Source organism: Empidonax traillii, unplaced genomic scaffold, assembly GCF_003031625.1.
Source record: "Empidonax traillii isolate 1590-97213 ecotype Southwest subspecies unplaced genomic scaffold, ASM303162v1 scaffold15:size5535645, whole genome shotgun sequence".
Classification (NCBI taxonomy): Eukaryota; Metazoa; Chordata; class Aves; order Passeriformes; family Tyrannidae; genus Empidonax; species Empidonax traillii.
This window is the reverse complement of record NW_020955208.1, coordinates 1,971,671-1,999,327: the sequence shown is the minus strand read 5'-3', so window position 1 is coordinate 1,999,327 and position 27,657 is coordinate 1,971,671. Positions and strand designations below refer to the sequence as shown.

Here is a 27,657-nt window from a genome sequence, read left to right as displayed (position 1 = left end):
ACCGCGGCGGCTGGGGGGGGGGGGGGGGGGGGGGGGGGGGCGGCAGGCCGGCTTCCAAGAGGGTTTTCCAGAGACAGCTGGAGCTGCCGGCAGGGTCAGGATGTGACATCACTGACCGGAGAAAAACCCTCGCTCCCCGCGTTTCTCTAACGAAACCCCAGTGAGCGCCGGAGCGCGGCGGCTCTCCCTGCTGCGGCCATCCCCGGACCGCCGACAGTCCCCATAGTAGAGCCCAGCTTGGACTTTTTTCTTTTTAATTTTTTTTTTTTTTCCCTTTTTCACGACTATGAGCAGAAAGTGCAGCGGAGGGACTTGCAGCTGGAAACAGGAGTGCCGGCGATGAGGTGAGTCCTGGGGTTGGAAAAAGACAGCACTGCACCCCTGAGGATGCTCCTGAGGTGCTTTTAAGCACGGGATGGGCAAGACCTGGGCTGGCGTTAGCCGGGGAAGGAGCGATCCTTCCCCCAGCTGGGGTATGGACGCCTTCAGGAGGCTCTTCCCCTTCCTCTGTTGTGTCCCAGCTCAGCAGCGAGTAAATACAAGGGAGCCTGTTTCGGGAGTGCCGGACCGGAATCCGTGCCAATGGCTGGCGGTGTGCAGGGAAAGGGTGCCCCGCAGGGGAAGGGGGACGGGCAAGGGGAAGCAACACACGGTGTAGGCAGACACTCTGATTCCCGAGTGGGACAGTCCCGGCAGCGGCTTTGCCGGTGTCGGAGGGAAGGCGGAAAGTTGTGGGCGGGGGAGCTGGCGGAGAGCCAGCAGTGGAGATGGGTTTTCAGCAGCTGGCTTATCTCTTTTCGTCTTCTTCCCTGAGCTCAAAGGCCTGGAACTCCAGGTGTTTGGAATTACGACTCTGACAACGAGGTGATCACCCCTGGGACCGAACCAGAGCTGTTGGACATCACTGTAGCCATCAGACACCTCTTTAAAGGGCTCCCAGCAAATCAGTGATAGCAGCGGCAAGATCTCAGACCCCAGGAATGAGGTACCCCCAAAAAAACCCAGCCCCACTGGGTATCATGCCTGAAGTGAACTGGACGTGCTGCCTCTAACCTGCAGAGATGGCGCTTTGCTTTCCTGCTTGGAGGTGTCTTGTGTGACTCAGGAAAAACTTTCTGGTGCCTTTGGGCTGTGGTCCCCAGGGAGCTGCTGCTTCACTGGTGGTGTGTCAGGGAGGCAGGGCAAGGGGACAGAGCAGGGGGACAGCGGGGACAGCTGGGGGGCAAGCCAGGGAACGTGCAGTGCCATTCCTGGAAGCTGTCTGGGTCTGTTTTGCACTGAGCTGGGGATTTCCGAGCGCCATGTGATTTGGGGGAAGCACCGGCAATGGCTTCCTGCTGGCAGCTGCCCCCAGCTGGGGTGTGGGAGGCTGAGTCTTGCTGCTCTGGAGGTGGGTGCTCGAGGATGCTCTCGTGGGTCTCTGCAGCACCAGGGGAGCTTGCAGAAGAAGGGTTTGGCAGCAGGGAGATGCTGCTGAGAGCCCAAAGCTTCTCTGAAGTTCCCCCAGCCTGTGTGCTAGGCCTTAATCCCCATCCCGGCATCTTGTCTTGGCTCGTTTCCTGGAATTTTCCATCGTTTGGGTTATATTTGGGATCGGCAGCCAATAACCCCATTTCTCACGGACAGCCCAGCTGGGGCTTGGCTCTAGCAGGAAGCAGAGAGGGAGCAGGGCCAGCACCCCAGGACTGTGCTCCCCAGCATCTCTTTCTGCAGCTCCCTTCCCACAGATGATTAGAAGGCTGGAAAGGCTAGAAAAGAGGGGATACACTCCCTTCCCTGGAAGCACCATGCCTGGGTTGGAGCTGGGGTGGCTGCAGTTCAAGGGCTGCTCAGGGAAAGCAGCCTTGGTCTTTGGGGCATGAATCCACCAAGAAGCAGCCCTGGTTGTAAAGATGTTCTAGGACAGGCTGAAGACCAAACTGTATCTGGACTTCTCTGGGGCTTGAGGGGAAGCCTGGACACAGGGCTGGAAGGGAAGCCCAGAGACAAGGCCTGCTGAGTCCGCAGCCAGGCAGTGATGTTTCCTAGAGCAGTGAAAAGCCAATGCGTCCTGGGACCAGCTGTTTTCTGGGCAGACTGTCCATCTGGAGGCTGGCTGGCTCAGGACTCTGGCACATGGTAGCTGTGCTGATGCTGTCCTGTTCCTCCCCCTGGGATGGGGCTGGATGGGACTTTTATGCTGCTGTGGTGGGGAGAAGGGAACCCCCTAAAGCAGGGAAGTGGCAGACATCTGGGTGCCCCAAACACAAGATCCTCCCAGGGAAGCCCAAGAGGGATGTGCAGAGCTGGTGGTGGTTGACTTACGCTTTGCTCTGAGGCTCCTGGAGCTGGGCAGATCTGCGCTCTCCCTGCTCGGCCTCTTCCCAAAGCAGTGGGAACCAGAGTCTCCCTGTGATTGCCCGTGGTGCTGGACCCCTTGTTGTGCTCCCCAGCTGCCACACGAGGGTTGGAATGTGCTGCTAACGAGGCCGCCTGCGGCTTCCAGGCAGATGCTTGTGCAAGTGTGTAACCGTCTGGGGATGGATCCACGGAGGATGCGCTGGGCACTGGAGCCCTGGGAGGTGCTGGTGTGGAGCTTCCACCTCTCCTTATCCTTCACGATCATTAGTGCTCTTCAGAGGCGCTTGCAGAGCACTTTTTTTCCCCCTTGAAGCCTTTGTTTTGGCAGCCCTTAATATAAAGGGAGCCTGGGGAGGGAGATCAGTTTTAAAATCGGGGAAACAGAGGTAGGGAGCGTGGGACTGTCCCCGTGACCACCATCCTGGAGTCTGGCAGTGGGTCTGACTGATCCTTCCTGCTGAGTTTCTGACTAAAGCTTATTTGGGGTCAAAAGCGGAGGTTTTCTTTGGTGACCTTGCCTCGCTCCTGCAGGACTGGGGAGGAGGAAGCACCCCCTCCCGCTGCTCTGCCTGCTCTCCCCTTTTGTTTTGCCAGTTTCTAAACAGACCTCTCTGAGTTGTTTTTAATTTACAACAAAGCCTTTGCCTTGCCATGGTCCTCTTCGGTTTTCAAATGAGAAAGGAAAGAAGGAGAGAAAGAAAGAAGGAAGGAAGGAAAGAAAGAGCTTAAATAAAAAATGAAAACAGCCCTCAAATCTGAAATTAGCAGCTTAGTCTGACCCTGAACTTACATCCCTCCCATCCAGTTCATTTCCTTTCATCTCTAGACTTGCCAGCAGTCTAGGAAATCAGCTTTTCACGTGTCTCTGCCTGTTACCTCCCCAGCAGTGGCTCTGCCGTGTCCTTGCAGAGCTTCATCCTGTGCTCATTTGATTCTTGCTAAACCCCACTGAGTTTTGCTTCTGCTGCTGCTGGTGAAACCAGGGGCAGGGCTGAAGCCAGCAGCTTTCATGGCCAAGGATGGGATGGATTTTGTGGTCACTCAGCTGGGTTTGTAGCCAGCCCTTTGCAAAGCCAAGGCTATTTTGGGAGCGCGGATGGGGGCGAGCACCACGTACTCTGTGGTGTGGATGTCCCATGGGAAGTGTCTGTCTCTTTCTAACCAGCAGCTTCTCTCATCCTCTTCCAACCATCCTTTTTGGGGATGCAGGGTGACGGCAGGGAAGGTCTCCAGCTCCACAGCCACCTGCTTCACTCCTTGTCCGCTGCCGGGAGTGGGATGAGTTTTGATTTGGGGGTCTGCAAGTGCTTCAGGAAGGGATGTGTGAGCCCCTGGGTTGCCAGTACCACCTCATGATGGGAACTGCAGCGCGGGGAAGGGGGGTTGCAGCCTTTGCCAAGGCTCCTCTAGGAAAAGCTTTGATTTTGCACGTGGGAACTGAAGGCAGAGAGCTGCAGGCTGCTGCCATGGCCCTGCCAGGGCTGGCGGCGGGATCTGTACGGTCATGTCGTAGGAACCTGCTGTCTAAGCTTGTTGAATGGCAGCTTGCCCTTCAGAATTCCCAAAATAGGCAGTGCAAGCAGCGATCTGGACTTGGATGGATCTCCTGTCCCACCCCAAGCCCCAGTGGACCACAGTCTGATTTCCAGGAACACAACAGCTCTGAACATCAGGCTCAGCTGAACTCTGCACCACAGCTAAACCTTGGAAGATCTCCCACTTTCCATCTCTTTACATGGATCTGCCCCAAGTACTTGGGAGATGATGGAAGAGCACCAGCCAGGTCGGATGCATGAGGGTGGACACTGGGAAAATCTGGTCTTTCATTCACTGCTGAGGCCCTTTTCCCATAACTGGGATTTCATGTCCTGGTCGTGTCCACTGTTGCTCCCATCCTTCCCTGCACGTCGATCTCTCTAAGCACTTAAAACTTTGGAGAGAGGTAGAGAACAAATCTGTCTTTTGGCTCAGTGCCCCTCTGTGCTTCTTTGGGTCATAAATCCCAGGATGTATTTTTGGCTTTGTGATAAATATAATTTCTGGGGAACATTTTTCTCCATCGAAGACTGACAAGGTCTTTTAATGGCTTGGTAATTTGGTAGCAGTGCTGACAAGGATCCTGAAAGCAAAACTGCTGCCTGTAGAGCAGAGAGGCTGCAGTGCTGTGCTGGCATCCCACTGGCTCAGGGACAGGTCTCTGAGTACTTGGGCAGCAACAGGTTTTGCTTTTCCATTTCCAGTGATCTCCAACAGATACATGGTCGGAAAACAGCTGGCAGATGTTTAGCAGGTTTGTTGTTCTCTTTTTTTTATAACTGCTGTTTTATTCAGATGGTACCGAGTCATGAGGCACATTCCCACCTGTCTGATGAAAGAGCAGCATGCAGGATAACACAGAGATCCAGCTGTGGATGATGCAGGAATGCAGTCATGGATGAGTTAGAGGTCTGGATTCAGGAGATGGGATGTTTGTTTCCCAGTTAGTGGCTCAGTATTTGTGGAGGTCTGGCAGTGTGACACACTAAAGGAGAACTGATTTCACTGCCGTTGGCCCCTGGAAGTGACACATTTAATGGGATGTCATCTGGCAGGGTGGCTGCTCATCACCCTGGAACAACCCAGTCTCTGCAGGGAAAAGCCTGCAAACAGCAATAGCTCCTGGAGCAGAGCTGAGACCAGCAGAAATGGTGACATGGAGAAATGTTTATTGGCACTACGTGCTTGCTGAAATTCCAGGGAAACCTGGCTGCAGGGCCAGGCACTGCTCAGCCTCCTCATGCCTGCTTCCAAATGGAGCCTGCTGGGTGCCTCATCCTGAGGGTATCCTGGCACTTCCTGCATTACTGGATTAGGATCCGCATTGCAGTAGTTATATATAAATATAAATGTATGTGTGCACACATATATATTTTAGAAACTGTTAGGTGTTAGAAAACTCCCCAGAGGGCTTTTTTTAGAGGTGTTATCAACAGGATGTGCCTTGAATATGTGGAATCCAGGAAGCCCTGGAGAAGGGCTTTTCTCTACACTCTCACTGTGTCCGTAGCCCCCTGGCCTCCACAGGGATCCATCAGGGCTGCTGTGCCACAGACCCTTTCCCTCGGGACAGGGAGGAGCCATGACAGGTTGCCAGCTCCCTCCATCGGTTGGCATTTTGGAGATATCATGCTTTTTTTTTTTTTTTTTGAAGTGGGGAACAGGTCTCTTTGACATGGTTGGGGCCAGCTGCTTGGAGAAAGGGAAGAAAAAGCATCCAAGAAACATCCTCCAGTCATTGCCCTTGGGCAACAAATGAGGGCAATAGGGGTGGAGCCATAAAAATCCCAGCCAGCCACATGAGATAGGGAAGGTCTGCAGATACCCTGCTATTAAAGTCATACTGCATAACATTGTGTGATGGCTGTGACCCCCTCTGTGGGGCAGAAACCACCTAAAACTTACATTTTGAGGTCTGGTTGCACCTGGTTTGATGGTGAGGTTGGATAACACTGTGCCGTGAGCTATGTAACAGTGGCAAAGCTCCAGCTCCAGCCTGTGGGAAAGGCTGTGGTTAGTGCACTAATGGCACTTGTGATGGGGTTTCCACTCACACCAGGGCTTGCACCCAGCCAGGGTTTTCCCCTCGGGGCCACCTGCTGGCTGCAGTGCAGAAATCCCTGCCAGGCAGATCCTGCTGGCATTTGGGATGATCACTAGGTCCTGCTGCCTCTGAGCGATGGCCTCAGGGGTGAGCTGGAAGAGGAGCAGAAGGCTTCGCTTTTCAGATATTTAGCTGATCTCTACTGGGCAAAATAAGATCTGTCTGGGGTTCAGGACTGAGTTTAGGAAACAGAGTTTATGTAGCAAGCTTTTGGCTAAAGTTGTCTTTTTTAATGGTGAATGGTCCTTTCCAACCCGGCTGATTCTATGATTCTATGATTCTATAAGGTTTGCACCATTCCCTCCTGCTTGTGAGTTTAGGTCAGTCACTTCTCTTTTCCATGAACCTTTTCCTTCCTTTTTCTTAACTGCTTCTCCATCTCCTCCCATCAGGGGGAGGCCGTTGGAGGACTTTCTCTTCCCTCAGCCTCAGCCAAGCATTTAGCACCAGGGGAAACTTGTTCTCACATTACCACCCCTGGCGATGAGCGCAGGTAACGAAATGCCCGGGATTTCCACCGGAGCTTCAGGGAGGAAAAGGAAAATACCGCAGCCCTCGTCTGTGCGGCTGACCTCGGGCAGGAAGGGGTCAGCTCAGCATTTTGCAGAGCCGTGACTTCCAGACCGAGTGAGCCGGAGCATCGGCTCCACCAGCCGAGGGCTGCCCGATGCATTGTGTGCGCGCCCAGAGGGGCGGCCGCATCCTGGCACGGTGTTCTGCTGCGCCGGGCTGCGCTTCCCTCCTTCGGATGTGTGTTTTGTTCTTCAGGACAAATACACGGGGCAGAACAACAGAAGTAATCCTCCCCCACACCCCGCGCCGTCTTTTCCCATTCATCTGGGCGCTGGGGCTGTGTGAACCAGCAGCCAGCTGCAGTCGCAGCGCAGTCCCCGGGGCATCGCTCGCCAGCCGCTGTGGCAGGGTCAGGGGTTATTTGCACTGAGAAGTCCCTGGGAAAGAGATCCTTCCCCTTTGCCAGAAAGAGGAAAGGGCCACCAGGTTGGGACTACCTGAGCTGGTGGACTCTGCCGATGTTGTGGCTCTTGCTCTGTCGCAGCAGTTATCGGTAAAAGCCGGGAGGGGAGAGGTCGGGTGAAGCCTGGTGAGCTCCTGGGGTGCTCAGGAGGGAGGAAGGGCTCTGTCTGCCATCAGTCCTTGCACAGGGCACATGTGGCAGTGCTTATCCTTTCCAGTGCCGGGGGCTGCTCCTTGAGGTGACAGCAGCTGTTCCAGCTGCTGTGTGTGGAGAGGCCAGAAGCTCACCCCAAATCTCTGTTCCCATGTGCTGCCAGAGCAGCAAGGCCAGCTGGTGTGAACTCACCCCTGCGAGTGTGCCCACACATGCTTCTGGCTTCGTATGTGATCCAAATGTGACTCTTTCTCCTTCCAGAAACCTCCACCCGTGAAGACCCCAGCCTTGGGTTTCATGTTGCGCTGAGCCTCTGCCCTCGCCCTGGCAGGCCCTGCCCACCATGGCTTTGTGTCTCAAGCAAGTCTTCAACAAGGACAAAACGTTTCGTCCCCGAAAGAAGTTCGAGCCGGGCACCCAGCGCTTTGAGCTGTACAAGAAAGCCCAGGCCTCCCTCAAGTCCGGGCTGGACCTGAAGGCGGTGGTGCAGCTGCCTCCCGGCGAGAGCATCAATGACTGGATCGCTGTGCACGTGGTGGACTTCTTCAACCGCATCAACCTCATCTACGGCACCATGTCGGAGTACTGCACGGAGAGGAGCTGCCCCATCATGTCTGGGGGGCTCAAGTACGAGTACAGGTGGCAGGACGATAGCAAATACAAGAAGCCGACCAAGCTGTCGGCTCCGCAGTACATGTGTATGCTGATGGACTGGATCGAGATGCTCATCAACAACGAGGACATCTTCCCTACCAGGATAGGTGAGTGTGCTCTGGTTCTTTGCAGGAAGGCTGGGGTTTTTAACTGGTGCAGGTTCCCAAGCCGCTGGTGCGCCTCGGGGGTTGGTCTTGCTGGACTTTGCGATCCCGAGTATTGTGACCTTTCCTGTTCCAGGTGTTACCCAGTGTCTGTCCCACACCATTTTGCTGCAAACTGAGCTCAGGGTTTCTCATCCTGCTGCTAGGGGATGTGGAACACAATGTTCTCCTGTTCTGTGCTTGAACTTTTCCAAGTGTGCTGTGCCTGTGAGAAGTGGAGGCTGGTAGGTCATCAACTTCCTTGCCTTTCCTCAAGGAGCTGAGCCGCAGGGCTGGTTAGAGGTGGTGATCACATCCCTGCAGCACGCTCTTCTCTGAGCTAACCAAATCGATTTCTTTCTCGTTTTCCACGTAGGTTCATGGTCCCAGAGTCTAGCCTTTGTCTGACCTTGCTGCTTCACTCAGGCCTTTCCATCTCAGCCCTGATGATACCTCACATCCTGCTGTGTAGCTGAGGCATCACTTGAGCAGAGATATTCGTGTCCCCAGGATGATCTTGGCCTTTCCACTGCCAAGACCCAGGGTGTACAATATACCCCTTCAAAAAGTTTGGCCTTGGGAGCTTGCAGCAGCTGCCAAAGGCAACATAGCCTACAAACTAACCCCCCTGCTGCTGACCTGCAATGCTCAGCACCTGCCAAGGCCAACAGTAGCTGCTACCTCACTGCTTTTTTGTCATTTGGGGAGATGAGTTCAAGGGTTGGAGCTGATGCCTTGGCTGGTGGGTCTTCAAGAGCCTCAGGTCATGCCTTGGACTGGTTGTTTTACAGGTGGAACACGAAGTTACTTCAATGTAAAAATACATTTAAGGAGCTCTGGCGGGGAAAGGCAAGGCTTTGCAAGTCTGCTTGACCTTTTTTGTCTTGCCAAGCAGCACAGCCGACAGAGCTGGATGGAATCGTTGCAGTTTAGGACCAGAATTTTCATTAATATGCTGGGAAACATTGAAGAAAATGATCTGTGTGGGATTACTGGTATTACTCACTGTTGTAGCCCCACTTGGCTATGCTATACATATAGCTGTCTGTCCTGTTCAGGGAAGTCTCTGGCCCTTGGGGGCTGAGAGGGGTTGTGGGTCTCCATAAGCAAGAGGGGAGGCAGTGCCTGCAGCCTGGTTGTGCCAAACTGTTTTGGCCCTGGGATGGGGTGACCTCCCCAGACCCCAGATCTGACCTGGCTGCTCTGGCTTTGCCTGGGGTTAGGATGGGACAACTCCCCTCCTGGGGGTTTCCTTCTCTCTCCCTGAAGCCAAGACCTGCAGGCACTCGCTGCCTTCTTCCCTTTGCTGGTGGTCTGGGGCTGTCAGGGTAGGGCAGTGCTGGGTCCTTGTGCTGTAGATAGGATGGCTTGGGGGTGCGTGGGATTCACCAGGGACATTCACTGTGCCATGGAGGCATCTCTCCCTCGTGGGCTCCGTGGTGTCCATGCATTCCAGAGAAGGCTGGAAGAGTGGCTGGCTGACAGTGTCGGTGCAGGATGCTCTGAGCCAGCAGCCCCAGCTCTGCTGGGGACAACAAATTCCCCTTTAATTCTGGTTTGCCACAGGGAGCAGGCTAGGTCTTCCCCTTCTCAGTTTGTCCTCGAGAAGAAGATCTACACACCCTTAAAAGCAGAGGCATGGAAATGGATTTACTCTGTTTTCTCTTCAGCCAGAAAGGAGAGTGACCTGGTCCAGTTTCGTGCCTTTCTGGTGTGATTTGGGATGGCATGCTGTTTGAAAGCTGCTGTGGGGAGTAAGGGAGTCTTAACACTGTAGAAAGCAGGCAACCACAGGAGGGACATTGCAGCACCCTCTGCTCATGTCTCCCTCTGAGGCACAAAAGCCCAATACAGTCATGGCCCTGCTGGTTTGCACCCCATTTCTGGCACTTCTCCCTCCAAGGTGTAACACATCCTGATGTGGGGAGGGATGGCTGGTGCCTCTGGTTTCCACTTCTTTTTTCGTTTCAGTGTGGGGACAGTTCTGAGTCAGATCCAGGATAGCTGCAGGTGATCATGGGGCAAATCCATTTTTTTCTCTTCTAACGTTGTTCCTGGGGTCCCTCTTCCAAGCACCTTTGTTGTGGGGACCCTTGTGCCCCCGAGTGACTTCAGTCCTCTTGCTGGCACGTTCTTGTGGTTCTGGCCTCACACGTGCAAGAGAGAACTCAGGCTGAGGTTGTACTCTGGTGTTGGCGGGGGGGAGACAGGGGGAGGAGGGAGCCGGTGGCACTTTGTCATCAGTATGTCCCCAATTAAGTGCCTTTCACTGGCCTGCCTTGTAATTGCTTGGCAGCTCTGGCATTTCAGAAGATGGAGGTGTTTGGCTGAAGGGAAATGTCACATCCGCTTGCTCCTGACGGGCTGCTCCTCATCGTCCCTCTGGATGATGGAGGAGGCTGGGCAGGATGCACTGGATGATGGAGGAGCTTGGGCAGGATGTGGGACTCAGGGACAGTGGCCAGAGCGACCAAATGTTGATGTCCAGCCTCTCTCCTAAAGAGCCAGAAACAAGGGAAAAGATCCAGAACAAGGGAAGGCACTGAGAGGACGCAGAGGAGATGTGATGTGTTTTAAGGAGGTGAAAGGAGTTTGGTGTGGAGAAATTATAAATGTCATGCTTTGGAGTTGTGGAGAGAAATTAGCAGGAGAGGTGGGGTTCAGCATGAAGGTTTGTTTCAGTCCTGCTTGGTCTGGAGAGGTCCCTGGGCACAGCTGATCACCATCTGTGCAAGTGTTTCACAAGCTGAGAAAGCATCTCAGCTTCCCCTCCTGACCCCTCTTTGCCATGTGCCATAAAGCTGTCCCAGCACAAAGATTTCCCTGGCTAAGGCCACCTGACCGCAGACAAAACAGACTTTCCTTTTTTCCTAAGTTTGTTTATTTTAGAAACAGAAGTCTTCCCCAAACTTGCTAATGTTGCCTGAGGCTAACCTCAGCATCCTTCTGCATCCAAGAGCTGCAAAGCCAGGAGCAGCACATGATTCACCAGGGCTTGCTCACAGCTGTCGTGGCAGTTTTGGTATTTCCTGGGTCAGAGGGCGGAAATCCTTCACCCCAGGGTGAGAGACTCAGCTGGAAAGGAGCAGAGATGGTTCACTGGCTTGTGGGCTCTCAGGGTCCTTTGGCATCACAGGGGAGACCTTGGCTGGGGTAAATGGTCACAGCTCCTGTGACTGGAGCAGAGCTGGGCACCACTAAAGCATCTGCTCCTTCAGCACAGTGTCAGAGGTGCGAGGGGAGCAGAGGGACCCAAGTGAAAAACACCTTTGGTTTAGCCAAGATGTGTGACTCAGAGCTTGTGCCAGCTCTGCAGTGAGGCCAGAGGACAGGAAGGGAGCCCGACACCAGCAGACAGCTTGTGACCTGGCAGACTTAACCAGCAGCCCTCGCATGGCAACAGTAGAAAATCCCCGTGGTGGGGTTTATTCATGGGTCTGGGGGTGCTGCCAAGCCCCCTGCATACCACAGCAAGGGTTGGGGAGATACTGTGCCTTCCCCATCCCCAGGGAAATCCACCTGCAGGGCTCCATCCCGCTCCATAATCCTTTTTCTGGAGTGGAAACCTGTTTGTCAGCCAGTTAAGATGAGACAAATCCCTGCATGGGGTGAGCTATGCCAACCTGGTTGCTATAAATCTACAGCAGCAGCAGCTTTTCCAGATGACCTGCATCAGTTTGTGTGTACTAGTGCTTTGTTTCCACTCTTCCAACCAACGTAGCTGTCCTGAAAAATGCATTTAAACGGAGAATAAGCATTGTTACCATTCAGGGAGAAGAATAAATGATTCTACAGGTGTGCTTTTACCAGCTGGTAAAACCATATCAGCAGATTTATTCAGCGAGTGGCCACATGAACAAATTACCACCTGGAAAATATCATCTCCCCCCTGCAATCGTTCTGCCCTGTGGCGCCTGGTTTTAGGGAGCTGCTGCTGGGCAGCAGCATGCTGGGGAGGAGGGTTGGCCGGATGGGGTTTCCACAGCCTGTGGCAGCTGGCTATGTCTGCACCAGTCAGCCCAGCATCAGGCTGCTGGTTGCACAAGGCCAGGTGTCCTACATCGGCACCGTTGTGGCTGCTGAAACCCCTCTGTTCTTAAATCAGTGCAGGCACAGCATTTGGACCGGACCCAGCGCCGGAAACACCCCGTGATCTCCGCCAGATTTGCCTGCGGCTCTACAGAGTGTCGGTCACAGGAGATTTTGGAACAGTTCTTAGAAAGCTTTTCAAAACTCAAGCTCTGCCATTCAACCGTGGCCCCAAAACAATTAAAAAAAAAAAAAAAAAAAAAAAGAGAGAGAGAGAAAACTTGGTGCGAAATTATCTGATACTTTCTCGCCATAACAACAGGAGAAAAATGTTCAGAACTCGGCTAATTATTGGTGTTCTCTCAACTGGCTATTTTTTACACAATTTGTCTTTTTTTTGTTGTTTTTCTGCTATTTTCTTCCAAAATTAACACCACGGCAGCTTGCAGCTGCTGCCATCATGCTATTAGTTTTAAATGGGGCTTTAAAGACTTATTTTTAGGAAAAATGAGTCACCGAACACCACGGTGGCCAAAATGAAATTGAGAAATAACAACAATTCATCACGAAGTTCACTGAATTACTGCACTTGCAGAGGAAAAAAAGTACAATTGCCAAGAAGCAAAATAGCTTCCCAGTACTGATTCATCATGAAAAAATTAAATTGGCTGGAGCACAAGTGTTAGGGATGGGAGATGGCAGGAAAGATCCAAGAGCCATTGGCAGTCCCTTACCATAAGCACAGGCAACTTGTTACCTCTCATTTTCATTTCCTTTTACACATGGTCCCACATGGTTTCCTTATGTTTTGAAGCAATCAGCACAGAGTGGGGAAAAACAGATTTCTTGGAGCTTTAAATCATATCTTGGGATTTTCAAGCAAAACATCCAAGGCAAACTGAAGGTGCTAATTCATTTCAGGGCTGTGAGTCACGCTGCTTGGAGTGAAACTCTACCTGCTGTAGTTACGGCTTTTGCCCTGGCTTGGAACAGGGGTAAAGTTCTCTCTTTTCCTCTGCTGCGGATGGCTGCTCTGCTCCACTCCTCCTGGGATTGGGCTGTTTCTTCCCTGGGGCAGGAGATGCTCCCAGCTGTCTGGTCTGTGTGCAGTGTCAGGGTAGTGCACGCCTGGGATCACGGGGGGAAGCGAAGAGCTGACCTTGTCTATAAATCTTTTTTTCCTGGCATTTGAGCAAGTTCACATTGCATCCTTTGGTGCCCTCCTCATCACTCACAGAACCACAGAATCATTAAGATTGGAAAAGACTGCTAGGATCATTGAGTCCAGCTGTTAACCCAGCACTGTGATCACCACTAAACCATATCCTGTATCCGCACGCCTTCTGAACACTTCCAGGGGTGGTGATTCCACCACTTCCCAGGGCAATCTATTTCTATGCCTGACAACCCTTTCAGTGAAGACATTTTTCCTAATATCTAAACTAAACATCATGCAAGAAGAGTCAGAGGGTGGCCACCGCCTGCCAGACTGGGAGGTTGCTGCTGCTTTCTCCAAGGCCGCTGGATGGTGAGCACCAGTGAGTTAAATGTAAAGGTAGTTTTAATGCAGCAAGTGGTGGGTTTTGTGGTGTTCTGCTATCCCCCTGAGGCAGCTGAGACCAGCATCAATTGGATGAACTGGGATGGAGCTGCTGGGTCCCTGAAGGTGTGCAGGACTAGGGAGGGTGAAGCCAAGCCAAGCAGCGTCACCCTGTCAGAGCGGTTTGTCAAAACTTGGGGCTCCATCCTGACTTTGCCCTGGCCTGCCATACTTCTGCTAACAGAACCTCTCAGCCATGCAGAGTCAGTCCCACTAGCCTCATCCCCCTGCTGCTACCACCAATCTGCTACTCCTGCTTTGTGCCACGGTGGTGCCATGATGTGAATGGCAATGAGCTGCTCATTTTGGAGCAAAACATCTGCAAGGGCAGGACAGGTGCGTGGCCAGTGCTGAGATCCATGTTCCAGGCCTTTCCCCTTGCTGGGATGTGCTGGCTGCAGGGAGGAGGCACGGCCTGCCCTCGCTGTGTCCCCTCATGTGCTGGAGAGGATGTCACATGTGTTGTCTGCTGGACATCCGCTGCGCCAGCAGCTGTGACCCTGGGAGAGCCCTATTTATTCCAGATCTTTCTGCTGCTCTCCCCGGGTTGTTCACATGCAGCCTTTACTGGAGAACCCTTTTCTTTCAGCTCTGGGCAAGGGGATGGGCAATTTCTCCAATGGGTTGCTTTCCAAGTCACTGGAGTCCAGCAGTGAGGCACGGCTGCTGCTGGCAGAGGCAACTTGCTTATCAGATATCCGTCCCCCTGCTTCCTTCCCGCAGGGAAGGGCTTTGATCAGCTGGCACAGAGCCCCGTGCCAGAGGCAGGGTCCAGTCAAGCATCCATAGCCTGTATCGAGGGTCCTGGCACAGGAGACACAGAGGTGGCTGCAGCACGGGGAGAGGAAGCGGGACCTGATGGCCGAGGGCTGTGCCTCCCTAGGCAGGTGTGCAAGTGAGAGGGTTGTTGCAGGGAGAGTCAGAGCCAGACCCGAGTGATCCCTGGTCCCAAAGGACCGTAGCTGGTGGTATCATGACACGGTAGGGTGAGGGGTGACCTGTAGAAGTCCATGAGTAACAGGCAGCCACCACTGCAGCCTGGACTTGTCTGGAGGGAACGGCCACACACTGACACCTGGTGATGGACACAAAGAAGGGCAGCCCAGCTTCACCTCCTGGCAGCTCCTGATGCTTCTGGTTCATGTGAATCACCTTCAGTTGGGGTAGCCTATAAGTGTCCTTGGAGGTCCTGGCAGCTTGATGGTATCTTTCCGTACATCATTAGGTTTAGGAGCTCAGCAGCTCCCGTAGTTGCCCACAGCCATGAGATTTGCATTAGATGACCTTTAAAGATCCCTTCCAACCCAAACTGTTCTTTGATTCTCTGATTTACGCTAAATCTCAGTTCCCTGATGGAAAAGCTGCTCTTGGAAAACCCGGAATGTAGCTGGAGGTGTCTCCCCTCTAAGTCTCTCAGCTGCAGGCATGTCCATGAAGACTTGTGGGTGACTGATGTGTAGGACACGATGGTTCCTGGCTAACCTCAGGACAAAAGCCATGGAAAGCTACCTGTCACCATCTGGCAGCTCTGGAGGTGGCTCATATGACAGCAGTGTCTGGACCACAGATGCCCTCAGCCCTGGCACCCTGAGATTCTTTGACCTGCTGTCCACTCTCTGATCTTATTTCCTTCTCAGCTCAGGACTGGGTTGTTCAGAACAGTGCATATTCCCCAGCCAGGGCCCAGCAATGTGTGTTCATCAGAAATTATTTGCCGTAACAAACTTTACTTTATTAAAAGAAAATGTTTCTTGACCAGTTCTTCAAAGCTGGTCTGCAGGGGCCACCCTAATGGCATATCTGAGTCTCCAGCTGGGTGATTACAGCTTTTATTTGCTCGGCAAATTCTCACTCGGTGCAAAAAGCTCAAATGAAGCCGTTGATAAAGCACCGTGTCCCTCCTGGCTGCAGGGGAACCAGGAGATCTCTCTCTGATCCCTGCCTGTATCAGACTGGCAGGAAAGGAGAGCTCTGCAGCTGTGCTGAGGGTGACTCTGTTTTAGACCAAAAATCATTTTCTCTTATGAGTACCAAGCCCAGCACCTGCCAAACCCTCTCAATTGAAAACACGATGTCGGAGGGATGGGACCTCTGTGTTTGCCACCTATGGAGGAGAAGGGCACAGCACTGCTGCTGGGAAACAAAACTGCCAGGAGCCTTTGGGAAAGAAGTGTTTTAATTGCCTTGCAAGGCTGACGAGAAAGATTCAAAGATAAAAATTACCCTTTTTAATTTTTTAGCTGGGAGATTTGCTGATGCTTTCCCCAGCGCAAAATTTGTGAGCTGGCCATGCTTGAGCAGAGTTTGTTTGAAAAGATTTTTCAGAGGTTATGTGCTGCATTAATGAGAAGCTAAGGGAGGAGGCTGGCACAACCGTGGGAAGGAGGTTTTTATTTTGTTCTTTGCCTATTTGCATTGAATTGCTCTGGGGAGAGGAAGAAGCTTCAGGAAAACAAATTCCAGTTGTTTCATTTTCCTCCTCACAAAAAAAAAAGAAGACAGAATGTTTAGGGTTTCAAAGCCACATTTCCTTTAGAGATTTACCACACGGTTACTGGCACTGATGGTATCACAGCCCTGAGATTTTCACTGTGATAGAAGCGTGTTTTGACAGGGATGTAAATGTCCCACGGTGTGTCCTTGTGTGGAACAAAGCTACAAGTATAGAGCAGTGCATGGTGGGTCTCAGTCTCGACCATCCTGGGAGGTCATATCAGGGGAGAGCATCATACAGTGCAGTGAAATTACAACCCAAACATCATTAAGATGGGCGGTTTTCTCCCTGATTTAATGAGACATTTTATTGAAACAAGGATCAGGAGAAAAGGTAGAAACCCCACCCGTTTCTGTTGATGCATCAGATGTGATGTTTGAGGGTGTGGGGAGGAAGAAAAAGAGTGCGAAACATGCTTTTAGTTCAGAGGAACAGGGAAGGTATTTTTTCTTCTGGGAGGTGGTTTGACTTTGTGGACCTGGGTAAATATAATTCAGCTTATGCTGTGCCTGCACAGGCTTATAGGATAAAGGCAGGGAGAGGGGGCAGAAGAATCCTCAGCCAGATTGCTCTGGATTGAACCAGATGTGGAAATCTGTGGTCTCCTCCAGTGGATAAGAAGCTTTCTCTGCTAGGGCAGCTCCCCAAATCCTCAGCCCATGCCTGTGTGAAATTGTTTGTTGGGCCATGAGGGAATATGTGGGAAGAGTTAGATGGAACATTGTCCCAGTGTATCTGTCATTCTTGACATTAGCCAAGGGAGTCCTTCATTGTCATCCGTGACTGCCTGTCAAATGTGCCAGTGACATTTAAATGCTTACTGTTTTCTTGGAAATTGTCAAATGGCTTCCAATTTGCTTCTGCTTTGCAGGTGTTCCCTTCCCCAAGCAGTTCCAGCAAGTTTGCACCAAGATCCTCACCCGCCTCTTCCGTGTCTTCGTCCATGTCTATATCCACCACTTTGACAGCATCATCAACATGGGTGCTGAGGCTCACGTCAACACCTGCTACAAGCACTTTTACTACTTCATCAGGGAGTTCAGCCTCATTGACCATCGGGAGCTGGAGCCTTTGGTAAGGATGCCCCAGGGATGGGGAGGTGGAGGGTGGGAGTGGCATGAGAGAACAGAGCAGGTGAGGGCAGGACTCTGAGCAGTGCAGTGACCCTCTACGGACTCTTTCAGCCACCCTGCCTCAGAAACACAGTCATGTTTTCTGACCTGTAACCATCAGCCTTGGTGCTCTGAGAGAGAACTTCTCAGCAACACCAAGAAAATCCTTTGCCCTTGGAAAACCCTCCTTAAACTTTGCTTCTGCTGTGGTGTCTGTGAATCGCTCTTCAGCACCCTCAGGGCCACCCCAGTGCAGTGTCCCTCCATCCTGACTGGGTAGCTCTGATGCAATTTGCACATCAAAGTATTTCCAGCCAGTTGTGTCCATGTGGCTTTCAGGGGTCAGGTTTGAGCCAAAGCCTACTTTCCATGGTCTTGACTTTCCTTTTAGCAGACCAAGGTCCCTGTTTGAGATCCCAGCGTGAATAACAATGAGGCTGCAGGGAAGGGAGTCCCCAGTAGGACACGCAGCTTCAGACAACAGCTATCGAGGCCAAACTTGAGAGGCCTCACTGAAGCTGCCCTTGGGAAGCAATTAGCCAGGCAGAGTGTCAGTCCTTGAAAACTGCAGGACTGGTGGGAAGCAGAGACCAGATAGCCTGGGCATATAGACTAGAAAAAGCACATAGTTTTGTAAGAGATACAAGTGTGCCAGAGGCAACGTTGAGTGTAGTGTGACCTAGAGAGGACATTGCAGTGGGGAGAAGAATTATTAGGAAACCCTGTAGTTATCATGCTGTGATAAGGGCTAGGTTGCAGAAAAGGTTGTATCCAGCAGCAGAGAGTCAGGGAAGACCAAGAGGGCCTAGTACCAGGAAGAACTAAGAAACATCCTAAGATGAGCTGCCTGTTTAGGATCTGGATGTGGGGGAGACGCCTCTGCCCCTAAATGCCAAGCACTTTACTCCTCTGCATTCATTTATGTCAGTCAATTGGCTGCCTGTCTGCTCTGATCATGATTTTGGGGGATGGAGAGATGATGATCTAATCAGGGGAGACTGGAATGACAACAGTATCTACTTTAATTATTTTGCAGAATTTGATTGTGACATTCATTACACAATGGCCCTCAGCTTCAGCAAATGGCAGCTCAGCATCAGTCTGTCCTCTGTTCCTCACCAGTGCTCTTCATGACAAAGTTCTTCAGAGTAGATAAACATCCCATAATTGTGTCATCCCCTTGGACTGATGCTTGTTAATGTAAATAATTAGCACCTAGTAGCCAAAGCAGAGGCTGGCATTGCTAAATAGGCAGTGACTCACATGCAACATGAGATGATTGATGGGTTTGGATGAATCTAAGATGAACAGATTTTTTTCCCCCCGTGATGCAACTGGGGTTAAACTACAAGGAAACGAGACACATTTGCCTCTGGTCTATCTTTGTCTCATTGCCTGGCATTCAAGCCTCAAGCAGACCCAACCACAGGGTTGGGAGGAAGGACCAGGCAGGAGGAAGGACCTCCTTCCCTCTGGCACTGAGTTACCAGAGTGTCCTGCAACCAGACTGCCTCATTAGCCCAGACAACTGTCCTAACCTTGCATTTGCATGCCTGGAGTTAGTCCCTTTGAATCCATGACAGAGGAGACTCCTGCCTGCAGAGGTGCCTGTTCCCTGCATGTGATTATGGAAGGCCACCAGGCATGTGGGGAGAGCACATCTGGAGCGTGACAGCAGGTCTGAGTCCTGTATTATGGTTGGAGCACTCCTGACGTGGAATTCTGCTGAGGAGGCCCATTCTGCAGATTTTGGAGTAAGAAAAAAAAGAACCAACAACCCAGCATGTCCTTAGCCAGAAAATTCACTGTTAGGCCAAAATAGCTTGGAAAAAGTACACGGGTGAAGGAATTCTCAGTTTTCTAAGCCTTCCTCTGGCTGAACTTCCCTTTGCTGCTTCAATTTCCCTTTTGTCAAGCTTCTTTGGGATGTGACTTCTTAGCAAATCTTGGGATCCTTTTTACAGTCAGAACTAGCCAAAGGCAGTGATTCACTCTCTTTAACAAATCAATAGACATGGGGGCAGAGAGAAGCTGTGCACTTGCCTCCCTGACAAGGGCAGGACACGGTACTGGGCTGCAGCACTGGCAGGGGTCCAGCTGGTTACACACTAAAGCAGAGCTGTGGGGTCATCCTACTTGTTCTTCTTTTTTCAGAGTTGCATTCTTCCTTCTCCACAGACCAGTCCTACTTCAGATCTATTTTGCGAGTACATTTTCATGTGCAAACCTTCCCCTGGGGTGCATGAGGGGACCTGTGTGCACGTGCAAATTCACAAGCCACGAATCTGATGAGCCGGAATCTCACTTTCCTCGCTGCAGCAATGCATGTGATTTAGAAACTACTAGCTGAGCTCCTTAAGGCAAGGACAAATACCATCTCCCACCAGCTGAAAGCTGGACACTGTCCTAATGCAGCTGGCATGATGCCATTCTGGCTGAAGAAAACAGTCTCTTAGCCTAAACAGAGTTTGGTCTGGCTGGAGGTTTCCTGTGGCCTCTGTTATTAGCACTCATTTGCATTGCAGTGTGACTGTGGGATCCCTTGCCAAAACCACAGGTCCTCTGGGTGAGCTGTGGTCAGCTCCCAGAGCAAGAACTGGGAGCAGCTCCATGTCCTGTCTCCCTAGGCAGCTGCAAAGAGAGGCTCTGAGTGGCATCGCCTTGTCTGGCTGCTCCACGTCTGAGCAGGGCCTGCACCTTTCAATATCTCAACCAAAGCTCTTTCCTTGGACTCCTCTCAAAGCTAGAGCACAGCCCAAATAATAAGGATGCCAGGATGGAGCTGCTGAGGCAGAGCAGTTCCCAGGAGGGCTGGCATGGGAAAGAGAGAAACGCTCCCTGAGACTCCCACAGTTGCTTCCTTGGGTTGGTTTTGGACATCTGCCAAACTGCCTGACACGTCACGCCACTCAAACCTGTCTTTTGCGCTTACTGTTTCTTTCCTTTCTCTGCAGAAAGAAATGACAGAACGAATTTGCCACTGAAGTGTTCTGGCAGGCAAACTCTGCTGGCTCGTTTGGAGTCCAACGGGACAAGACACCCTGTGGTGGGAGACCCACTCCCAAGGACTTGCTCTGGGCATTCCAAATCAATGAACTACAAACACTGCAGAAGAGCCTCTTCAGGCCAGGGCCAAATCCTAAGTTTTCCAAGAACCTCTGGACAGGCTTTTCATTTAATAGGTTCCAGTCTCTGTTTTATGGTTCCTGTTTCAGAAAGCCACTGACTTACTGGAGAAGGAGGCACATTTGGTTCACTTTTGCACACTTTGGTTTCTACGACTCAATCCCATGTCCAATATCAAAATTTCAGCGACGTTTCCTCTTGTTTTGTCCTCAGCTACATTGATCACCAAATATTTAAGTAGCAATTCCTGCCCTGTGAGCAGGTGTGACCTTGGTTACCGAGTAATGCCTTCCCCACATGCAGTGGGTTTGTGATAACACCTGAGATCAGCCCTGCAAAGCTGGTGACATTTTGTCCCAGCTGCCTTCACGTGGTTAGTTATTGATGTACTTTTTTTAACCATGAGCTGTGAATGTCTCTCCTTCTGCACTAATTCATGCATTACCAAAGGGACCATTTTTCCTTTCAAGGGATTTTTCCACATTTGGAAGAGGGGACTTCATGATGTTCTAGGATGCATCCCATACTGCTTGGACTAATGGCAGGGTAGCCCCATGACCGAGGTGGTGAACAAGGTCTCTTCTCAGTGTGATCAGCACAGTCTACATGAGAAAGTCTCAGAAAACAGTGGAAAGAAACTGTTGCCAGAAAACAACATTTTCAACGTGTCAGCGTTTCCTCATGTGTTGTCTTGGCTCAAGGTCAGCAGGTGCTGGCTGTCGAAATTGTTGCTTTTCCATTATCCAACCTTACAGCAGGTGGAGAAGGACTTTAAGAGACATCTCATCTGCTCTGTTCTTGAGGCCCCCTTCCAAACCAATATGATTCTTAAACCTTTTTGACCTTCTGAAAGCACACAATTGCTACCTGGTCTGTGCCATTACTGCCCTGAAAAGTATGTCTCAGAATTCCTTCCCCTTCTGCTTGCAGTGCCTGATAACTAAGGTTGTGTTCCCTGTGCCATTTCTCTTTTGACAAAAGTGTTTTTATTTTTCTTTTTTACTCTTTTGGGGGAGTTAAAATCAATTTGTCTGAGCCACAGCATTGTTATGTTTATGTTTCCTGCTCTTTTGTCTGGGAAAGTTTTGTATCCAAAATACACAGATGATATTTATAATCTGGGGTTTGCCCATTTTTGGGGAGGGAGGGAATATGGCTAGCAAATGTAAATATTTAAGCCAACATTACAGTGCACAAGTGAATTTTTAGTGCTCAAAGCACTTACTTTGTTGTGAAAATCTATTTTTTTTTTTAAATCTTGTGTACCAGAAGTATATTTTTACATGGAAATAAAACGGAGCAAAATGGACACGAAACCACCTGATACATCATTCCAACATTTTCTGTGTAAAATTATCAAAGTCCAAACATATTTGTTCTGTTACTAATTAAAGAAACATTAATAAGCCTGGTGTAGTTCATTCTTCTCTGATTCATCTGTAGTAAGACAGGCAACCATGAAAAAGCACCCAGGATAACCTGAAGAGAGGTTTTCCCCTGAGAGTTGCAGCACTGATGGATCTCAATGCCATGCTGAGACCTCAGTTTACAACTCAGTAAGCAGCTTGGCAGAGGCCAGTGTTGCTGGTCAGCATCCTCCCCTTTAAGGCTTTTCACCAGAATCCCACCTGAAGGTATTTTTCCAGGGATACATGGTGGTGAGCTTTACTCACTACTTTGGGCAAAGGTGTGTGGGTCCTGGGATCCGTGTTCCTGCCTCTTCACATAAATCAGAACCATGGGCACGAATTGCTTGTGAAGCAGAGGCAAGAGACAACAACAGCTCTATCAGGAAGTTCTGCCTTCCTAAAGAGTGAAGCCTGGCTGTTCTCAAAGCACAGCACCCTCTGGGAACTTGTAAGGTTGGGAATTATGGAGAAGCTGCCTCAGCAGTGGGGACTGAGAATGAACTGGTAGCAGCCTACAACTACTTCAAGGTGAGGTACAAAGATGACAAAATCAATCTCAACCGTGGAAGATGGTGAGACAGTGAGCAACAGCCACACTTTGTAGCTTGGGAGATTCAAATTAGGCAATGGGAACCAAAATCCACAGGAATAGTGCTGTCACTGAACAGATACCCAGAGAGAAAGCATTAACCTCCCTTGGTTAAACAAGACTTGGGGTAAATAATTTCCATAAATAAATAAAGCACAGAAGCCTGCTTTAATTTTTGCCCTCCACTTGTCCTGCAGCAATGAATTCCACCAGGTAATTATGCACTATGCCTTATGAAAGGGGAGGGCACTTTTAACCCATGCCTGAGGATTTCAGCCCTGTTGCTTTGTGATTGTTTCCTGTTTGCCTCCTCCACACCATGGAGCTTCCTCGTGGAAGAGAAAACACTATTTTTGAAAGATCAGCTCACAGGCTCATCTCAAGTACCAATTTGAAAGGAATTTCAAAGGTCTTTTTTTGTTGTTGTTGTTTTCTTCTTCATTTCTTTTCTTTTTAATCTGATTTATCCAAGGAAATAAAGCTCATGATTGTGCTGTGACTACTGTACCTTTAGTAATTCTGGAAGCAGTTTAGAAAGGGGAGACAGGGAGATCATTCACTGCCAGAGAGGCCTTTCCGTCTCTCTCAAAGACACTGAGTTATTCCCCAAGTCCTCATCCATCTGAGTGCCTTCCAGCCTAGAGAGTTTAATGTTTGAGCACAACAGAGATGTTTATGAAGCAGAAAGCACTAAGTATCTGAGTCAAACTTCTCCTTTCAGGAGGCTGAAGTGTGCCTGCGAGGCTCCAACATCCCCAGAGCTTCAACAAACATCCCTGAGCAACTTGAAAGCAGGCAGGAACACTGGGATGCATTAAATATGCACATATCACTTGTTAGCCCCAGCTCCTCAGATGACTCATCTGCTCAGCTGGCTGCCAGGTACCTGGGACTCATCTGTCTCTATGCAAAATTCCTCAGCTCTTCTGATGAAAGGGAGATGTGCTACCACCAGGATTTTGTTTTTCTTCTCTGCAGCCACCCATTTCCTTTGGGACTGAACAAAAGGCTGTGGCACTGGTCACCAGGTCAGATAGAGGCTGGCATGGGGCAAACACTGTGCTATGCAATTTCTGCAGATGTTGGAGAATTTAGGAATAGCTTTGGATGGGAGAAAAAGGGCTTTGTGGAACAAAGTGCCACAGCGAAGGAACAAGGAGAGGGGTTGGGCTCACCCAGTAAGCATATTTCCTTTGACCAGGCATGGGCAGGGCTCAAGGGTGACCTACCCTGGCAGGAGACCCACTGGCAACCCAGTGGGGTTGAGCCATGGGGTGGTCATGGGGGGTTTGTGGATCTGAGTGGTGGCTCCTTTGTTTAAACTTGTCCACGCTAAGGCTGGATAGTCTTGGGTGAATGCTCACAGTAACCATGACATGATCTGGTCTGAGATGTACCTTCTGTCTTGCTAAAAGCTTGTAAAATGTAAGAGAAGACTTTGGAAGAGAGAAAAAGCAGACAGTTAGAAGCTGTTTTTTCCAAGGGGCCAAAATCTGTCCATGCTGGAAGATGACCATGAATCCACTCAGGATCAGAAAGGGATGAGATGGGTTAATAACACTAGGTTAGGTTAATAACACTAATAACAATACAACATTCCTTGATTACTTTTTTGGAGATGGGCTAACATTCAAAAGACTTTCTTGACTAGAGGCAAGAGTGTTTCTCTTGAATGTGTACAGCTTTTACTTCCTGGGGTCTGATAGCTGTGCTAACACAGCCTAGTCAGCCAGATTCCCTCATGCAGGTCAGGGAAGGATAAATGACTCATAAATGTCAAGAAAACCTCCAAGCAAGTGTGTGGCATTCAGGTCACTGTTGAAAAGAGACCCTGAGTCAGAGCCGAAATGCCAGCGGTGTGTGGGGGGACTACTGCATGTCTGCATGGAGGTAAAACAGAGCACCAGCAAATGAAGTCTTTTACACAAGAGTTGCTTTCTATAGAGGTGGTTGTGGGGGAAACAGAAGCATGGCCTGCCTGCAAATTTCCTGAAGGTTTCAGTGGAACACAATCCATTCACGTCCAACGAGGCACCTTACTTTGATGCTTTGGAGATACCAGGTAATGTCATCTGCTCCTGACATCCATAGGGAAGGACTCACTGCCCATGCAGTCACTCACTGCTGGCCACACTTTGACTGCCCTGGCATCTCCAGTCTCTTCCAGTGTCTGAGCTCACCCAACCTTTCTCCAACTGGGCCAGCCACAGGTTCCTCGGCAGCAACAAGGATAACTGGGATAGCAGTATGCAGATGATACCCATTGGATACTAAGGGAGTACACCAGCTCCATGGTTGCTGCTTCTGTAAAGTATTTGGCACTTGGGGACTTCGTAGGAACCTTGGATTGTAGGGCTTCTCTTGCAGAACAGTTGTGTCCAAGTGCTGGCTGCTGGGCACAGGTTGCTCCATATTCAGCAAGTGGCGGTATGCATTCAGCATCATCCTGCCAGGAACAATAATTGTGAGGGCGTGAAAGAGGATCCATATTTTCAGGATTCTTCAACTTGTGTGAGTCTTCAGCCTGTTTTAGAAGGAGAAGGTTCACCACCATTTGGGTAATCCTCCAGAAACAATCTTTATTATTAACTTTAATGAAGCCGTACCACACGGGGGTTGCCACACTGGGACAGACCTCTTCTTTATAATTTCATATTTATTATCCACTAGGCCAGTTACCAGCTGCTTTGGGCTATGCTCTAATGACAGAGCAAGGCAAGCATTTTGCCATCCATTCATGTGGCTGTCAGGTGAGCATATGTGAGAGCTGGCAGTCTCAGGACGAACTGCTACAGACATCCTGGGCTGGAGGCCAGGACCAGCACTGCACTCGTTGTCTCCCTCCCTTGGGGACAGTCTTACTTATCTTGCAGATTTCAGGCAGTGCCAGAATTCTCCACTCTTATGTGCACCGTGGGGAATAAGAACTGAGATTTACACAAGGTCTCAGTCCCATCCTGAAATAGTTGGGAAGATGGTGCTGGTTCTGGTAGATGCATATAGGTGGAGATAATCTTACAGAAGGTCTTGTTTTCTAATGCTGTGGAAAATGTTCTGCTGATTTGGCAACTGTGCTCATTTCTGAGGACTTGTTTTCCTTTCAGTCCTTGGATTGCTTCTGGAATTCATAACTATGAATCCTATCTTCGTAGGAACATAGATAATGTTTTCTCTGTGCTGGAAGCAGCAGCCCCAGCATCTCATCTAAGTCTTTGTTCCTTGACTTTGCAACCTGCTCGACATTACTGCTCTCTGATGCAAAAATAAACAACTAAGTAGATCAGGAATGCAGCGAAATGAAACTGAGATTCTGTATTTGAAAATGTCGCCACTCAGAGGGAAAATCATCTTCCCACTTTCGTTTGTAGCAGTTACAACAATTTTCTCCCCAAGACACCCCTTTTGTGCTGTAACTTCCAAATTCATTACAACTCACAGGCACTTATGTCTGTAACTTACGATCTTGAAACCAGCCCACAGCAATGGGAGGATTAAAGAATTCTCTTCTCCCGCACAAGCATGTGAGGAAAGACTCTGAGAGCCTCCCTCTTCTGTTCTGATTACTTGTACACCAACATCTCTCATATCTGAGGAACCCAGTCGGGTAGGATGAAGATATCAACCCTCTCTTGTCAAACGGATTTCCTGAGAGTGTTGCTCATCCCCAGCCCCGAGACTTTTATCCGTGTATAAATACTGCCTAAACCTCTAGACAGCTCAGATAGATGTAGCATGCACAGTGTCATAGGATAAAACTGCAGCATTCAGAACTTTGGCCAAAGATGTTACTCATCTGAGTAATATCCCAAGGAACCCCAGGGCATGAGACAGCTTAGCCCTGTTCATTCTAATAAGAATATATCATAAAAACACCACGTGTAAACACATGTAAACTCCAATAGAGTCAGTTCAGGATCTCTGTCCCAGTGGGCTGGCACTGTGTGAAGGTGCAAGTACTCCTCGTGGATTTGGCTACAGGAAAAGTAGTTTTCAGCCTGGTATTCACATCCACACGGAAAATTTTAGTGTCCATTTTGAGAATTTTCCCCTGCCCTCTGCTGTGAACAGCTTTGCCAGACAGAACACTGAAATGTGGTCTCTAGGGGTAGAGAGATCCCACGCTACTGATAATGAATCATAAGGTTTTCTGCAAGACACAGTGCTTTCTCTCTTTTTTTGGGGTATTTTTTTTTTAGGGAATGGGGCGGGGGTGGAGAAGGGACATTCACAAAAGAATGACACAGATGCTTGATCCTGGAAAATGTGATTGCATAAGCCTCTCTCTGGGTTTAATTGCCTAAATTTTCAGAGAAACTGAGCCTGCACAAATTCCTTGAACAACAGAGGGAACAGTACATGCTGTGTGTCCTGAAAAGCAGACTAGATTGCAGGTGCTTAAATATAGATTCAGGTGCTTGGCTTTGAGCAGATAAGAGCAGAATAATTCTAGCCAAGGCTTGAAATAATTTCGGTAGGAAAACAGAGGCCAAAGTACTGTGATCCATTTGTAACACTGCTAAATCAAAACTGGCTTGGGTAATTACTCCTTATTTTGCCCAATGGCCAGGACAGATGGCTCCTTCTCTTCTCTGCTACACGGGTAAAAAGCAGACATGTACTTGCAGAGCTGTTAAAAAAATAAAAAGAAAAGTCATGTGGAAGAACTACTTATTGTAGTTAATAAACCAATTATACTGTTTGAGGGAGTGCTTTCTTCTCCATTTTTCATGGGACTGAAATATCAGCATAAACATTTCCTAGAAATACCATGCCTATTCTATTAAAAACCACAAAATGAAAAACAAAATAGTTTGGGTTTTGTTTTTTTTTTTCCCTTCCCCTCCTGCTTTATAACAGACTAGACTGGAACAAGATTTGCCCTCTGGTTAAGTGTCTTGTGCAGCTGGGGTATCTTGCAAGTAACAAAAGGGACAGAAAAGCAACAGCTCAAGTGTATACCCCTTGCTTTGAGAACAGAGCCTGCTTTCACAGGCAGAAGATGCTGTGTTGTGAAAGAGCCCTTTAACCGAGTGGAGAAAGGTGGTTCAAGGAGCAATGGGTGGGAATTAAAAATCATGTAAATTCAATTTGAAAACACTCTACCAGAGCTTGAGATGACCTCCCCTGAGCTAGATGTTGAGAGTCTGAATGTGGTGGCACGGATTTGAGCTACTCTTGCAGTCTACCCTTTACTTCTGTTCAAGTGGAACAGAAGAAGAGAAGGTGTGCAGGCATAAGTCCTGAACCCTTCAAGGATAAAAGGTTTTGGTGTCATGGAAACAGGTGGGCAGCTAGTGGAGCACAAAGACCTCCATGAGGGGAGAGGGAAACAGGAGTGTCCTCAGCCTGGATGGGCTACCAGAAATTCATGTGGGGAACAGCTGCTGGGAGG

The 27,657-nt window shown here is 49.9% G+C and overlaps 1 protein-coding gene across 2 annotated transcripts; it reads left to right on the top strand.

Moving 5' to 3' along the window:
* The first annotated feature begins 160 nt into the window (after positions 1-160).
* Positions 161-22,702, top strand: MOB3C (MOB kinase activator 3C). 2 transcript variants are annotated; one of them, XM_027893725.1, is made up of 5 exons: positions 161-344; positions 822-985; positions 7,371-7,870; positions 16,901-17,103; positions 20,096-22,702. In XM_027893725.1, the coding sequence occupies exons 3-5, from the start codon at positions 7,453-7,455 to the stop codon at positions 20,123-20,125; spliced, it is 651 nt and encodes a 216-aa protein (XP_027749526.1). In that variant the 5' UTR covers positions 161-344; positions 822-985; positions 7,371-7,452; the 3' UTR covers positions 20,126-22,702. The 2 variants fall into 2 exon arrangements, with proteins under 2 accessions (XP_027749526.1, XP_027749517.1); XM_027893716.1 differs by having other exon boundaries at positions 815-985.
* Positions 22,703-27,657: the final 4,955 nt, after the last annotated feature.